General features: G+C 41.2%; 1 protein-coding gene across 6 annotated transcripts in view; it reads left to right on the forward strand.

Annotated features, from left to right (window-relative positions):
* ARID1B (AT-rich interaction domain 1B) overlaps positions 1–16,967 on the forward strand; it is a 435,119-nt gene that overhangs the window by 389,316 nt on the left and 28,836 nt on the right. For 4 of the 6 annotated variants that reach the window (XM_032161127.3, XM_032161146.2, XM_032161119.2 and 1 more), the window contains 3 exons: positions 4,436–4,581; positions 11,440–11,549; positions 12,278–12,436. In XM_032161127.3, coding sequence (XP_032017018.1) covers positions 4,436–4,581; positions 11,440–11,549; positions 12,278–12,436 — 415 coding nt within the window. The remainder of the gene's footprint in view (positions 1–4,435; positions 4,582–11,439; positions 11,550–12,277; positions 12,437–16,967) is intronic. The other 2 variants (XM_032161137.2, XM_032161155.2) reach the window with 1 other exon arrangement.

Genomic DNA, 16,967 nt, shown 5'->3' on the forward strand with positions numbered 1-16,967 from the left:
GTTATTCCGCAGGTCAGCATGTTTAAGTAATAACTCCCCAATTTGAACATTGCCGTTTAAGAGAAGGAGGGAGCGGTGCTATGGTCTAACCCTGGCCCAGGCGAGCGCAGTGCCACTCGGCATCCTGGGGTCTGGGGTCAGCACCACCCAACCAGGGTCACCCCTACAGTGTGCATCTACTGAATTATTGTAAATGTTTGTTTCCTTACCCCCCTCCCCGAGATGTTCCTAGGCAGTCATTTCTACAGCCATGGACTCGGCATCTGCAGAGTTAGGACAGCTGTCCTTTGTAACAGACATGAAGCCCGCAGGCCCCCTGGAAGCCAGAGGCCAAGGGTCCCGGGGGAGGCTTTGCTTTTCCGGGTACAGCTTAGGTTTCTGTAGGATTTCACATTGGAAATGTTCTGCTCGTTTCAATTCGTGTTTTTGGCTGTTTTTGTTTTGTTGCTTTTGAAAAAAGCAAGTGATTTACTTCTTCACACTCCTAGTTCATTTGGAGGCGCCCAAATGTTGCGTTGGTCAGAAGGGGCTCAGCAGCCAGGGAGCGCTGCTCTGGGAAGGACCCAGCCGCTGCTGAGGTCACCTCGGAACCCAGGTCGCTGTGGTCTCGGGCATTGTATTTTCAGCCCCACCAAACAAGGAGCTTTTTGTTGTGAGCCACAGACTCCTCCTAGGTTAGCAACACCACGCTAAGCAGGAGTGCTGGGTTAGTTAGGGCGGCAGCCATCTTAGGAGTCCATCCACAGAGCCCACTGTCTCCACTAACCAAAATCAGTGGCGTGCAGTGCGAGCCTTCTTTTGGTATCAGGCCCATGTTGCTTCTTCAAAATTACCAAGACTCTTGGCAGTAGTGTCTCAAGCAAGAGCAAATAGGATTTCCTCTGCAATGGTGAAAGACTGGCTCTCCCCACCCAGACAGGCATCCGCTGCTCTGCCCTGGCCACATGTGGCCTGCGCTCCTGGGAGGACTCATTTCCTGCACTGAAGGCCCAGTAGGCCTGCAGCAGGTGTCCAGGGAGCTGTTGTATTCATGTCTCCCACTACCCCTCACTGTGGCCACCTCCCTGAAGCCTGTATTCCAGGACTCCCGGAGAGTTTACACCCTCTGGTTTGTCATCTTTGTACAACCGCAGGTCCATACACCAGACAGATGGAAAGGCGTGGTGCAGCAGGCTGCCAGGAGCCAGGCACTTGGTCTCACTGAGTGTTAGCAGTGTTAGAGTCCCATAGAGAAAGAAGTGTAGTATACCGCACTGATAGTAGGTTTGGGGAATTCTATTTCTGCTACTTACTAGCTGTGTGACTTAAGGCAAGTTACTTAACCTTTCTGATCTTTATTGCCTTTATTAATATATAAGCATAATTCCACCTACCTTCCTCCAGGAATCTAAAACATTAAATGTGTATGCCTAGAATGTGCACCAGGCATGCGGTAAATACTTAATAAATTACTGTCACTATCATTACCAGCCCCTCCCTGTTCAGTTGTAAAAACTGAAATCCAAAGGACCAGAGCTCCCAGAACTCCAGTGACAGAGTCAAGACCCCTGGCTTTTTAACCAAACTTTTAAAACTACAGATGTGCTTTGATTAAGGACCGTTATAACCAGCAACTGACATCCAAGGCATGGACCTTTAAGTCTTTGTTATTTCTTTGTCATTGTTAGTTTAAAGGTGTTTCTTAAAACCTGTAGCGTGTGCCTTCATCATCTTCTGGTGATTAAAGATGGACAGTGCTGTCCTGGGGGAGAAATCCTAGATGAGGGTTGCATGGTTACTTCATTCAGTCATTTGCCTGATGGATTTTCTATTCTGATTCTTTTTACCTTAGTATAAACAAGTGTCTCAAGGAACCATTAGTTTCATACACGTTAGTTACACTATATATGAGACGAAATTTAATAGAAGCTTGAAAAGGCGACCATCTTTGTAATGCCTTTTTACAAGAATAAAAATGTTCTGTAGTAATTCATCCCTTTAACAATTTAATTTTTATTATATTTTTTTTTTAGTAACTCTCATGTGCAAGGAATTAATTAGGCCCAGATCCTCCTCTCAGGAGGCTTCAGTACCTAGAAGAACCAAGACATGCATAAATTATTTTAACATACAAAAGAAAGAGCTCAGTGCTACAAAAGGCATAGATGAAGCTAAGTGGAGAGGCAGGGCTTACTTTCAGGAAGGATGACGAGGACAGCCATCACAGAGCAGTGGCCACTAAAATGCATCTTGGAGAATGGGCCAGAATTGGCTGTGACTTGGAGGTAGTCACTGACATGGAAGTAGCCTTCCAGAAAACATAACCGTCTACAAGTGAAGGTGCTCTTCAGTGATTGTCTGCTAAGACACTGAGAGCAGTCCCGTCAGGTGCCACTTTGGAAGCAGTTACCTAAATGCTCAATTGTCCCTTGTTTGAAGAACACCTCAGAAGGGATACTTCTAAGGTACTTGAGTTAATGCCAACACTCTGCAAGACGATGTAAAGCCCTGAACCATATAGGGATGTGTTTATAGCTACTGTACAATTGTGTGCATGAGTATGTGATGACCTAGAGGTTAATCAGAAGCTGTTAGATGATTTCAGATCTGTTCTTAATGAACTCCAAGGGGTATTCTAATTCTGATTTAGCAGTCTGCAGTTATTCAAAGTGGACCCTCAGGAAGCTAAGAATTGCAGGCTAAAGTAACGCCCATTTCTCCCTGAGCCACCCTCATATCTAAGAATCATTCAGCTTCTAACAATGTTATTTCCAAGCCATCATGGAGCATTAGATCGTACAGAATTTCTCTAGTTTGTCTAATATTTAAAGTAGACCAGTTATGCCTTTGGTAGCTTGATTTTGCAGATGGTCCATGTTTGAACTTTTTGTACAGAGATTTTTCAGTTGAGTCCACTGAAAATAGGTACACAAAAGGAACAGTATATATTTTTTTAAATGATTTATGGACCAGACATGGTGGCTTACACCTGTAATCCCAGCACTTTGGGTGGGCATATCGCTTTGAGCTCAGGAGTTCGAGACAGGCCTGGGCAACATGGCAAAACCCCGTCTCTACAAAAATACAAAAATTAGCTGCATGCTGTTGGCTCACACCTGTAGTTCCAACTAGTTGGGAGAGTGAGGCGGGAGAGTCGCTTGAGCCTGGAAAAGCAGAGGTTGCAGTGAGCCAAGACTGCGCCACTGCACTTCAGCCTGGGTGACAGAATGAGACCCTGTCTCAAAAAACATAAAAATAAAAAAATAAGATTTCTGTTAATCTTTTAAAGGATCTCATTTTAAATGTCAACTTTTATACCAAGTGATAGTTTAATGGTGGTGGAGGGGGTTGTAATTAATTTGGAACAGATAGGCAGGGTGTCTTTGGATTTGTACCCCTCTAACTAGCTTGTACTCCTAAGATTAAACATGACTAGCCAAAACTTTGAAAAATTTTTTAAAGGTATGCTCTTTACGTAAGAAAAGCTTGACTACAATGGTGGACTCTTTTGACATTTTTGCCACCTTGCTATCAGTTTTGTTTTTAGGGCATTGTAATTTTCCCTGGTATCTCTACACCACTGTGCAGTTTAAATCTCTCCCCCTCTCCCCCATCTCATTACCAACAGTCAGAGAAGTGACATTGTGTGACAGTTATCTGCTTCAAATCAGAGAATACTCTTGACCTCTTTGCAAGAGTGAAGAGAAGTCTGACAGAGCGTAAGACAAAACTAACAAGACGAAGTCACCAAGACCGCCTCGTAGGTCTGCACCACCCTGGGGACGGGCGACTGCATGTTAGGGACACGTGCAGCTGATCTAAGTGCCCATCCTCCTCTGTAACATAAAAAGCCCAACAAACAAGAAGTGGAAGTCTGATGTCTACTGTGGCATTTTAATGTAGGGAAATTGGTATGTTTTTAATAGAACCTAATTACCAAAGTTAAAGAGTAGGGTCGGGGAGATTTTTGGAAGTGCTTTCTCCCATATTCATTATATCAGAAAATTTAGGTCAAAGAAGTTTTTTTAAAAAACGTTCCCACACTGCCCATTTGTTTTTCATTTCTTAACCTTTGGGTTTTTATGTGAGGATACTAAGTAGTGTTAATAGTCAGAAGTTAATTTTGCTTGCTTTTGTAATTCCTGTTCTTATTTCAAGTTCCCCCTTTCTTGCTTATATTCCTCTATATAAATAATAACCTGGAACACTTGACATGATTAAAAATGTGTAATTTATTTGCAGAACTTGTAATATTTGGAATTGTAAAGGGGTGTATTAAAGAGTTACCCAGCAATAGAATTCAGCCTTTCTTTCCAGGAAATAATCTGTTTTACACAAACATGAAAAGTTATAGCCCCGCCCCTTACATAAATGCATTAGTAGAAATGACTGCCAGGGCAAACCGCTGCTAATGTGCATGGTCGGTATATGTGTGCTGTGCTTTCTCTTCCTGTAGGCAAGGCAGTTTCCCCGGCATGAACCAGAGTGGACTTATGGCTTCCAGCTCTCCCTACAGCCAGCCCATGAACAACAGCTCTAGCCTGATGAACACGCAGGCGCCGCCCTACAGCATGGCGCCCGCCATGGTGAACAGCTCGGCAGGTAACCTTGGCAGCTCTGTGCTCCTCAGCCCTTCTCGCTCCCCTCTCCTCCTCTTAGGCTCCACCAGTGAATCTGCCTAAACGGCCCGAGAAGGTGGATCAGTTGGCGAAAGTGGGAATCATACTACTTTTCTGCTTCTCAGAAACTTGCTCCATCTATTTAAGACTTGAGAATTACATTATATTTTATGTAAATTATTTTTATTCAATCTGTGTTTGTATAACAAGTGGACATATTTCAAGTATTATCGGAGATTGTTAAATATACACACTAAGTTCTCTTTCTCTTTGGGAATTATTAGTATTGGAAGATCCTCAAATTCTCACCATTTGGTAGTGGTGGAGACAAACATTAAGAATTCACATTTCAGGGGAAGTCGCTGGAAGGGCAGAGCAAGGGGGGTTTGAAGTACTTTTTACATTTAGGGAAACACCTCTAAACGTATGCTCGGAAGTAGCTGCTTCATAAATGCTCTGTGCAGATTGTCTCTATTGGGAAACTGTTTTAAATGTTTCATGATGTTTAGTTATTTTAACCCATTTTATAATCTCCACAGTAGCGTTCTTAAAAGTCATGCCTGATGATTGCAGTGGATGAGTAGCCAATGTGTGGAAAATATCGAGAGTGTCTAAAACTGTGCATATCTCCCATGATCTTAGACTCTTCAAGACCCTTGAACCCCCTCCTCAGGTTCTGTAACTACCTAAAGACAACGAGTGCCACTTTTTACGTAAAGTGATGTGTATTTCCAGTGACCTGTTACTCTCTATCACATGTTAGAATGGATCTCACGGGAGGATTCCCTCCTTCAGAGACTGCAGGGCGTGGCTTAGCCAGTGTGTATCCTGTGATGCCCCGTGTTGCGTTAGGAATGCATGGGACAGCCAGAGCCTTGGTTCTTTCTGATGACATTTTTTCATTTCTTCTGCCTTTCACCTCCTTTCTGGCCTCTCTGTCTTTGAAAGGCCTCCCCAGAAGTTCATGTTTCTCTGTCAGGCAGAACAGCCAGTAAGAGGCTGGGCTCGCCTCCTGTCTGAGCTTCTGTGTCGTTGATTTCTAGGACCTAATTGAAGGGTGACATTCCATGATGACTTCTCTTGAAAGATTTGTGAAAGAGGAACATATAGAAACTAGTGGTAAAAATGAAGGTTTTTAAATAAATAAAATAGCCCTTCCTGATGCTGCATTGAGTGCTTCTCCATCACAGTTTGGTGGATGTTTTACATTCGAGATGAAGGTGAAAAGCTTGCAAAACAGCCTGTTAGCTGGAAGCCTCTTCTTTCCCTAATTTCCCTAACCAGTGCTGGCCCAGGTAACAGAGTATTGGGTCGTGACATACTATGTTTTGTCTGACTTGCTGGAATAAAATTACTTCAGAGCATTGAAACCACACAATCAATTTTCACCTAATATCAGCAGTGCTCATTTTCCCCTTCTTCCTTTGGACCCCAGAGCCACAAAAACAACCAGCAACAAGCAGATGGCACAGTGCCCTGCCTTAGAAGATTTATGTATTCCTAAGGAATAGCCAGCTTAATGGAGATTCACAGAGAGGGTTTCTTTCTGTTCTTATTATTCAGATAATTCAGCTATTCATTATTCCGTACAGAGGAAATCTGTTCAGTGAAACGCCATCCATCCTCACGATCTTTTGTATGGGGTGGTAGTGTATTTTTTACTGCATTGTACCTTTTGAAACATTGAATTTTTAATAATTTAAACATCCAGTTTTCCTCTACACATTGATCTGATTTTATCCCACTTTGATTAAGTGAAATGCATAACAGAGGAGGACTGGCCATTTAGCATTGGCTGTGCACCTAGCGGCAGGTACACGTGAATCTGCTCTTACTGCGTTCTGATCTCTCAGAGAGACAGGAGTGACGCAGAGCATTACAGCACAGCCTCTGTGAGCGTCAGGATGCGGGAGTGTCCACCTGACTGCACAAGAGATGGGCCAGAAATGGTGGGATCACCATCACTTCAGTCTCCTTGGTTTGGGCCTATGGAGATAAATTACCAGTGATAACAGCAAAGCATTTCTCCATCAAAATATACTTTCGGAGAAGGCGAAGACAGTATAAATGATGGCCAGGTCTGGTGGTGGAATTTTCTGAACCTCAGCAGCCAGTGCAACTGGCATTCCAGCATCCTCTTCGCCGAGTTCAAACAACTGTGTTGTAGGCAGTGTACGGGGCCAAAAAAAAATCCTCCTGTGTAGTGACAAATTGTTACAGGCTTCAGTGAGCAAGTAATTATTTAAATGGAGTCAGTGTGAGTATAAATGTGACAACTATTTCTTCACTTAAAATGCCAAGGGAAGGAGGATGGTAAGCAGTGGGAATTTTTCCCTCTAAAGAGCTTTTTTGGTTTTGTTTTGTTTCAATTATTTAGATTAAAAGGTTAGAATTATGTATTACTGTGGGCAAAATTACAAATCATGTATACCCTTGTTAAATACACTGTAATACAATACATGCGTGATTGGTTAGGTTTTACTTATTTGTGTTGAGTTTTATAATATTCATTAGTCATTTGCACTTGTCTGCATATAAACCGTCATCTTAAAGTGGACATCTAAATTCCAAAAAATATATCTCCCATCTGTGGTTCTAAGTTTGCCTCACCAGACGCTGCTCTACAAAATGTAGGGCATTTCTCCTACTGCCACCTATAAATAGCACAGGAGCGGCCATATGTGCCGCTGGAACCAGGCTTTCTCACAGAGAGCCCTGGGCACATTCCAGAAGTGAGTCCTTCTGCTAACCTAGCACCACTCAGTCCCAAATGCAAAGTGTCCTGTTAATGCCCTGCCAGTACAGGGTATACCTGCTCCAGTAGGCCTTTACAAAGAAAAAGGCAGTCACACTACCACAAAAAGTGAGAACGTCCTACCTCCGGACCTCCTGCAGTGCTTGTTAAAACTACCGATTCCAGGGGTCCCTTCAGAATTCTTGAGGTGGGTCCAGGAATCCGCATCCCTGACCACTTCCGCAGGTAGTTTTCATGCATGCAAGCTCAAGTTTGAGAAGCGCCAATGTGGAGGTATTTTGCTCAACAGTCTCCTGGCAGATCTGCCACCAGCTTTGTGGGGCATTAGCTGTTTACCAGATGATTTGCTCCTTTGAAATTGAAAAAAAAAGAAAAGATCCATAAAACTACGCCTAGAATATCAATCTTCCAGCTGGATCACTGTTTTCTGTCTTGGGACTTCAGGGTCTCTCACAAAGGAAGGTTTGGGTCTTCAGCACCATTGCGAGGGGCTGGTTGTCCGGGTTGTTTGTAGAGGTTGCTGGGGTGCTCATTTGCATGCTTGCTCTAAGGTAATGATTTCAAGTGAATTGCTGCCCTCCCACCATATACAAAGGACTTGATAAAAGGGTTTTGATAAGTTATGAAAACCAAATCTCTTAAACTGGGGGAAAATATATCCTGAGGTTATGCCAAAGTATGTGGACGGCTCCAGACTCTGTAGGTGGCTGGGGGAGCTGCTTTCCTTGGAAAGCCACCCAGCATGGCCAGTGTGCTGGGGGTGGCCACAGTGTGGAGGGGGCGCTGATAGCAATGACGGGATATGCAGGGCCTCCAGCGTGCTTGCTGGCTCCACCCTGCGCCGTGGAGGGTTCTCCCAGTTAGGGCTCTCAGGGCCTTGCGTACCCAATGAGAGCAATGCATCTCCCGAGCCCTTCTTAGATCCTGTGTGTGTTACCTTCACGGTGGACTTTCTGTCTTGCCACATGTAAACATAGTCATGAACATCCACGGATATACATACGTAGATCAGCCCTCTGTGTTTTCAAAAACAAGAAATGAAATATTTTGCAATCTGGTGTATTACCATGAAATGAAAAGAACTGTGCATTTCTGACCTATTTCACCATCTTCTGGGAATGATTTTGCAGACTTGTGAGGAGACTGAGTAAAGGAAGAGGAAGAAAGCAGGCATGAGTGTTGAAGTTGGGTTTGACTCATGTCATATGTTCTTTACGTTCCTTTTGAATATATTAAATCCATTGTGGAATAGCTGCCTTAGGACCTTGACCCACACTTACTGTAAGAAATCGTTCTAGTTCTTAAATTTCAATGGTAAAGCCAGAGGCTGGTGCTTGAAAAGTATTTACAGTGCTCAGGCAGCACTTTCTGCAGTCACAGATTCTTTACTGCCCCTTTTTATGTCTGAACTTTACATACTGGATTACTCGTGTCAACAGGAGAAGGAACAGTGCCTTGATTTAACACGTCCTTGTAATGGTCGTGGTCCTTCTCTTCTGGGAAAGGAGAAAAAACAGTGCCCCTGGAGTCCCATTGCCTTGGGAGGCATATGGCTCGTTTCAGTGATTCCTTGAGAATTCTGGTAAGAAGTCAAAAATAAGCATTTAAATAAAAAGAATAGTAAAAACCACAGTAAGGAAAGACCTTCTGATCCATTTAGTAAAATAAAACATTTTATAAGGTAGAAATAGTAAATAGAACTATTTATTACTCTAAATTCTATCCTTATTTATCTCTCAAAGTAATAGAACAATGCCACTTTTGATAATTTTTCTATTTGCACACCCAAAATACCTGTTTTAAAATATATAATAGAGAATGAAGAAATTTGGGGAATTTCAGACCAACAATATGTTTATATTCATGTAAGTCTGATTTTCAAATCAGTGTAAATTGTCAGTAATTTCCATAATACATATTGGCCTAGTTCTGTATGCTTACAAGTTGCTTTTGTGTACGCTAACACATTTAATGCGTAAAATAGAATCTTACTATTCCTGCCTTCAAAATAATATTCATACATAATTTATTGTAAATACTGACAAAACTACCACTTAAAACCATTGGAGAAGCTCGATGCCACAGAAGCCATGTGCCCATGACTTTACCACTTTCTCTGGAATTGTTTTGGCTGTCATTCCTTTGAACCCACTCTGAATCAACTAGCCAGGACATGTGGACTCGCATAAATAAGCCCCTCTTTCCGCACTCATCCTGCTCTTTTTATCCTTCTATTCTTCTGAAAAGGGTGTTTTTTTAATGTACAGGTTTACTAATTCATATCTCGTTAGACCCCAGAGACAAAACTGCGTGGAAGCAGTCCAATCCGCTGCTTTGAACAAGGCGGTCTTCGCGGTGTAATATCTCTCAGCTGCTTGAGGTTTCACACATTCACAAAAATAACAGCATTTTTAGCTGATCCCAATAGATTTTTCTCTGCAGCTGCATCACTTGAAAAAGCTTTTTGTTCCAGTTCTTAAAGTCTAAGTATTGAAAGTAATTTGAAAAAAAGAAAAACATCCCAATTATGATTTGTGTGTGTTGTGATGACTTTAAGGACTGACTGGGCTGCAAATGGGCTTTGAAAAACAAGCCAGTGTGCCCGTGGAAAAGACGGGATTTCAAAGTGTATTGTTGAGTGTGCTGATGTAAACTCATGGGCACGTGGCAGAGTAGGCTTTTTTGGCAGGACCTGTGGTCTCAACCTGCAGTGATGCTAACGATATTAGCAAATTAGCACCACAAAGCTTGCCAGCTAATTCACCAGAGCCTGCTCACTCTCTCACTGCTGTAATTAAAACTAATTATTTTCTAAAACATAGTAATACATGAATATGTGCAATAATCATTTTGTAGTGGGCAATCTGCGGAGCCTTTTTTAAAGCTTTTTTTTTCTTGGCACATTACGCTACATGTGTCCCGCCATGGTTGAGCCAGCACTTCCATTTGCAGAATGTAGAATGGGCCCTGTTCATCAAACCTCAGGTTTATTTTCATTTGAAATAGGCCTGGTTTCTGCTTCTTCCCACTCATGTGTAAGGCTCATCATTCTCTCCCCTCTCTCTCCTTCCCTCTCTTCCTCACTCTGACTCTTCAACATCTGGTTGGTGCCTCACTCGCAGCCCCTGCAGCCCAGTGTTGCGCAGATGGTTTTCACAGTGGGGTTCTGTAGAAATTCAGCTGTTACTCCCTGGATAGCTACACTGATTCCTTATTCTAGCCTTGTTCTTCCACTAAAAAGAAATCTAAACCCATATTTTTAACCTGAAAATGTCTACTGGTATCTGCAATGAATGTGTAGAAATCAGTTGTTCTATGGTGAACCTTTGATGCTAAAGCCTAGATAGAATTGATTGGATTTCTGAGCGTAGGGCTAGAAAAAGTGGTGTTGCCTCTGGAGCTGCTGTGGGCCTCTGACCTGGGCATTGAGCTGCTCTAAGGGTTGATGACCACAGGCTCTCAGACAGACTGAAAGGATCCCAGCACAATTGCAAAGTAATCAGAAATCCTTTCCTTCAAAAATGTTTTTTAATTATATTGTTTTTGAAGCCATCTGCTGTGATTGTCTTCCCTTATTGTTGACTAGACCACATGCAATAGATAAGGTTTTCAAAAGAAACACTGTGAAATGTCAAATAATTTTGCAAACTATAGATTATTTGCACCTATGAAATTAAGAAGGCGCTAAATCCTCTGGTACCTAGGTAAAAAATATGCACACCCAGCATTTGCCTCCAACTCCTGATTAGTAATTTAAACATTTGCCTTATTTCCACTTGTTGCCTACTCTTTTAAAGGTGTAATAATTTTGAAAAAATAATATTGATGTAAGTTGACCTTCAGTGGTGTGGGTCTTAAGCACACAGAATGACTGCCCTTTTTTTTAGATAAAAAAGGATTTTGCCAGAATGTGGTGCTGTTTGCATTTCAGAAATTAATATGCTCCCCATTACAATTTCTTTTTTCTTTTCTTCCTTCAAGGGAAATGCGAGGGCCTCCTGCTTCACTCTGTAGCTTGTGTTGGCAGGAGTACAGTCTGGCGAATCACACGTATAATCCTAAACTCTTTCTCCTGTTTTCGATTAGCATCTATGGGTCTTGCAGATATGATGTCTCCTGGTGAATCCAAACTGCCCCTGCCTCTCAAAGCAGATGGCAAAGAAGAAGGCACTCCACAGCCCGAGAGCAAGTCAAAGGTACTTCCTTCCGCCTCTGCACGCGGTGTGGGGTCTGCCTAGCAAAAAGCTGCCATGTCGTTCTCTCTTCACTGGTGTTGGCCGACACTTTTTTTTTCATTTGGTCTCCTCTGCATGCCTTCATTTTGTGCAACATGTTTGTAGTCTTCTTTTCTTTCCCCAGCCCCTTCATGGTGTGGATCTGAAAGTTACTAGTTCTTATGGCATTAACTCACGGTTGGGGGAGAGGGGTGGAGGGACAAGACCCACCTAAGAAAAATGCTTCGGGGTGGGGAGAAGTAGGGGTCCTGCCTGGTTTCGGTACTTGCAGCCATTTTCTCTGCCTTCAGTTTATAGCTTCCTGTTTTGGCCGCCTCAGCAACAACAACATACTTAATATTTTGCTTTCCTGCCTTATTTGATAAATAAGGTGAACAGCTTTTTTTTTTCTTTCTTTCATAAGGGGTAACCCATGCTTAGCATTCCATGTAAGCTTGAAGTAAGCATGGTGGCGTACTGGCCTTCTCCAGCATCCAGCAGACTTACCCAATTATACTAATTAAGAATGTTGTTTTAATACCTTTATCTATGTGTGGTTTTGTGTGTTTGTTTGTACATGTCTTTATATATATATATATATATAATATATATAAAAAAATTAGTTTGTTAAAGTGGATGTACTTTTCGTTATTTTAAATAAAGTTTGCCCTACCTTTGTCATTTTTTTTTTTTTTATTCCTCTACCACAGGATAGCTACAGCTCTCAGGGTATTTCTCAGCCCCCAACCCCAGGCAACCTGCCAGTCCCTTCCCCAATGTCCCCCAGCTCTGCTAGCATCTCCTCATTTCATGGAGATGAAAGTGATAGCATTAGCAGCCCAGGCTGGCCAAAGACTCCATCAAGCCCTGTAAGTGGCTCTGGTTTTTTTTTGTTTTTTTTTGTTTTTTGTTTTTTTGGGGTTTTTTGATAATTAATTAATTCTACTTGAATGCTTGCTTGTTTATTTGTTTTATAAGACTTTTTCTTCATTATCCATGAAAGGGTTTTCTTTATAAATAATCATATTAGTGACAAAATGAATAAAGTTTGCGTGCATCAAAGAAGTTGATTTCTGGTAATGAAAAAGCTGTTATAAAGAAGCACCTCTATACAAAGCATGCGAGTGTGTTAACTGGGTCCAAACTCCTTCACACAGTGACTTTTTAAAAATGTCTGATCCATTATGCACTTACAGAAGATTCTTCAAATGCGTTACTTCTCCATTTATATGGGAACTAATAGCAGCCATTGACTGAATAAGTTTGGCCCCTGACCTGTATTTTGCATGTTCTATCTATTGCAAAACTGCCTACCTGAAAGAAGTAAATACTCAGTCTGGTTATGGTTTAGTGTAACATCAGCCCTGCTTTATTTTCAACCCATTTGTCTGAAATTAATAATGTAGAAATGTTAGTATGTGAATGAATTTTTAGTTTAATAATGTGTACCTATGTTAGAATCAGTTGAGATAGAACAATTGTATTCTGCACAAGACTGCTGATAATCTTGAAATTAAGTGTTGATTTCTGTATGATATATAAATTATAACAAAAATGTCATGGATGTATCAGGGAATTTTGTAAGCCTCAATGTTCTTCTGACCCTAGAAGTGGGCCTTTAGTTTCCTACTAAAGAAATTCTGTGCCATTAGAGAAAAAAAAAAAAAAAAGTAATGGTGCTGTAGCAACCTTTATTTTACATTCATATAAAGAATCAAAAGATCTTAAAAAAAAAAAGAAAACATGCAGTTACTTGCCAAGAAGGCTTAATTAACATGCTCATTTCTGTAAGACGATGTATTGATGAGCACGGCTCAGGAAGGCAAGTTGGAGGCAAGAAGACCTTAGCTGTGCAGAATCTGGCAATCTAGTCAAAACCCCAAAAGGAGGCTGCTATTAATTATCCATTCACTGGTTTAAACAGATAGAGCCTGAAGGCTTGAAGAGTTGGTTGTTCTAGTAAATGTTTGTAAAATTCACATGCAGCTCTAGGATAACCAGCATTTTCCCTTTCAGAGGAAGAAAGGGCGATATTCGCTCTTATCTTCTCTGTAGCTATGTTTCGATTTTGCAGCACCCGTGATGAAAGAGAAAGCGCTTCTAGGATGGGTATAGCAGACAGTGCGCTTCTAGGAGGGGTGCATCCGAACTCGCAGGAAGGGACGCAACTCCTGCATTTTGATGTCTTTGTGTTATTTGCTTTGAGTCTCAGAAGGCAGCCGACGTTGTGTTTTTCCCTCATAGTCTACCCTGGTTTTTTGTTTTGTTTTCTTTTTTTTAACAGGAAAAGCATTCCTGAATCAGTATGCTCTCAAGTTAACAGGTAGAATTCAGATAACTTCTCAAAAGTATTTGTGTGTTGGCCCAGAGGGAGAATTTCAGAGGTTAAAAACAATAATCTTTAAAACTTAAGATAATAATTAAGGGCTGGGTGCGGTGGCTCACGCCTGTAATCCCAGCACTTTGGGAGGACGAGGCGAGTGGATCACCTGAGGTCAGGAGTTCAAGACCAGCCTGGCCAACATGGTGAAACCCCCGTCTCTACTAAAAATACAAAAATGATCCAGGCATGGTGGTGGGCGCCTGTTATCCCAGCTACTTGGGAGGCTGAGGCAGGAGAATCACTTGAACCCGAGAGGCGGAGTTGCAGTGAGCCGAGATCACGCAACTGCACTCCAGCCTGGGCGACAGAGTGAGACTCCGTCTCAAAAAATAATAATAATAATAATAATTAAGAATAAGCACTTATTAAAAACAAAGACTAACAATAGACCATATTATATTGTTTAAAACTTTTCATCTTGCTAATTTCATTGATTTATAAAGAAGGCTTGAGATAGTCAACAATATTTTAGTTCACTAGTTAAGATTATCTCCATCTACTGTAGGAGACTTTATCAAAATCTGACTTTCTCCTTTAATGTAAAACAATAGCAAACTGAATTATAAACTTCGTTTTATGATTATAATTAAACTTGAAATTGTATTTTTTGTCAATATTTCCATATACATGATCTCTTCCTGTACTATAAATAGTTTTAAGAATTTGCAAGCAAACTTCTGGCTCCTGTAGTAGATAGGAACAAGAGAAGCTGAAGTTCACAGTAGTGGAAAATGTCAGACTATTGCTCTGTGTTGAGAAAACAGCCACTTTTTTGAATGAGATGCTAATTCAAAAAGGGGAGCAAAAGAGAGTATAATGAAGAACCTAACATTATCTCTGCTATCACATCACTGCAAATACGCGCAACCCCGGAATAGTTAGCTGCTCTTTCTGAGGTGCCACTTCAATTTGGACTTAAAATTGCTGTTAATAGTGTCCTTAATAAAGCCTGTCTAACAGCAGGTCTGGAAAAGGCAAAATGATGAAGATGCTCTGTGCTTTGACAGTGTACTGGGGACCAGCATTGTTTTGTTACAAAACATTCTAAAATAAAAATAAACATTTGTCCATACACATACACATACACATATTACCAGGCATATGGTAAAGACTGCTGAAATGTAAATCTGCCTAAAAGACTTGAGCAAAATGTACTTATAGGCTTAATTAAAGTATATGCAGGGAAAACATTTGTGGCACCATAATAATGTCTTGCTGTAATTTTACAGCAATTTCCATTCCTTTTTCTTGCCTCCACAAAGTTTCACAGCAGTAGGATACAATTTTTACAACACTGAAGCAGTGCTAGGTAGGCCTTAGTGACTGGGAAAAGTGAACCCGTCTTTCCGAAGGGTGAGTTTGTTTGCCCACTGTCAGTGGGAGGAGTTTAAATGAAGACCTTTATCCAAAGCCAGTGTCTATGAACAAGGACAGTATGTTCGGAGCCTGGTCAGTAATGAGAGTGATAACGTACGTACTCTTTAATCACTAAGTCTTTAATTGCCCTCTGTTCAGACACCAAATATTGGCTGTGGTCATTGTCTGCCCAGTATGCAAACTTTAAGCTGGGGTGGAGGTGTTGAGTGCTGGCAGCGGGCGCAACCTCTTGCTCAGCCTTCAGCCTTACTAGACTGTGCCCACGTTCACTCCGCACCTTGCTCAGTGAAATCCTGTTTATAGGATATTTGAATCAGTTGTTAATTCCTGTTAGCATGTTGCCAATCTTTTCACACCCTTTTCGTCCATTGGAGTAATCACTCATGGAAAAAAAAATGCTATCACAGCCCTCCAGCGTGCAGAGCACCGCGCCAAGTGTTGGTGATCAGCATCCACACAAACCCTCCCTTGTGGAACTTAGAATCGAGTCGGAAAAGTGGGTGTCAGACAAATAGTTGCGTGCAAAACATACAGTTTTACGCAGTGTGTGGCATCGTGCTGCAAAGGAAAAGTAAAGCGTGTGGCGGTGGCGGAACTAAGGCCCTGGTTTAGCTTAGTGAGCCAGCCTCGGGAGGCCTCTTCGCGATTTATCACGTAAACTGAGGCCTGACCGTGTCAGTTCCCTGCAGATGCAGTTTCCTACATTATGGTGCCATAAAAATGCTTTTTAGAAGATCTAAAACTTGTGAAAAATAGAACTATTCTATTAGAAAATATCTTCATTTAATTTTTCCAATGTTATGGCAACAAATTGAGATAGGCACAAGTTAATTAAACTTAAGTTTATTTAACCAAGGAGAGAAAAGTTAATATATAGTCAAACTGTGTCCATTATTATCTCAGGCCTATTCCAACTTGTAAGAATCCAGTCCCTTTGGAAGCAAGAACAAGCATTTCTGTGCCCCGTTGCTCCGTTTGCGATTCTATTCATCCAGAACCACTCCCCCGTTTCAGTTTAGAGAGGACCAAACCAGGAACAGCAGATGGATCTTACAAACAGGATATTGGTTGAGCTAATTGGAGCAGTTTTAAATTGAAATGATTGCTTTTATTTGTCTTATCTTTAAACTGAATCTCAAACTTTTACCTCAGTTTTTTAGAAATAAAATGCAAGAGGGAAGTTGCTTTAATGTTAACTGATTATAGATTATAATGCCTTTTTCTTCATGTTCTTATTTCAAATTTTCACTTTTGAAAAACATTGGACCCATTTTTTTTAAGTGTAACTCCCCAAAGAAAAAAAAACTCTATACTAAAATTTAGAAACCTCTTAATAATAACTGTCCCGTCAATAAAAAGGGAAACTCCATACTAAAATTTAGAAACTTGTTTTTAATAACTGTCCCATTAATGGCGGCAGAGCTTCTGAGGTGCTGCTCAGATGAGAATCTTGTGTAAAGTGTGTTAGGGCAGCCTCTTTTCCTAGTCAAGTAGGCCTTGGGTATAAGAATGAAAAGTAAGCTTTAAAAACTTATTTGGATATATAGTTTCTATATTCCAAGTGTACATATGGGTTTATAGACATATATATATATATATTCACACATATATGAATATGTATACATATATATTTTTAAGCT

The sequence above is a fragment of the Hylobates moloch genome, unplaced genomic scaffold (genome assembly GCF_009828535.3).
Source record: "Hylobates moloch isolate HMO894 unplaced genomic scaffold, HMol_V3 SCAFFOLD_2, whole genome shotgun sequence".
Classification (NCBI taxonomy): Eukaryota; Metazoa; Chordata; class Mammalia; order Primates; family Hylobatidae; genus Hylobates; species Hylobates moloch.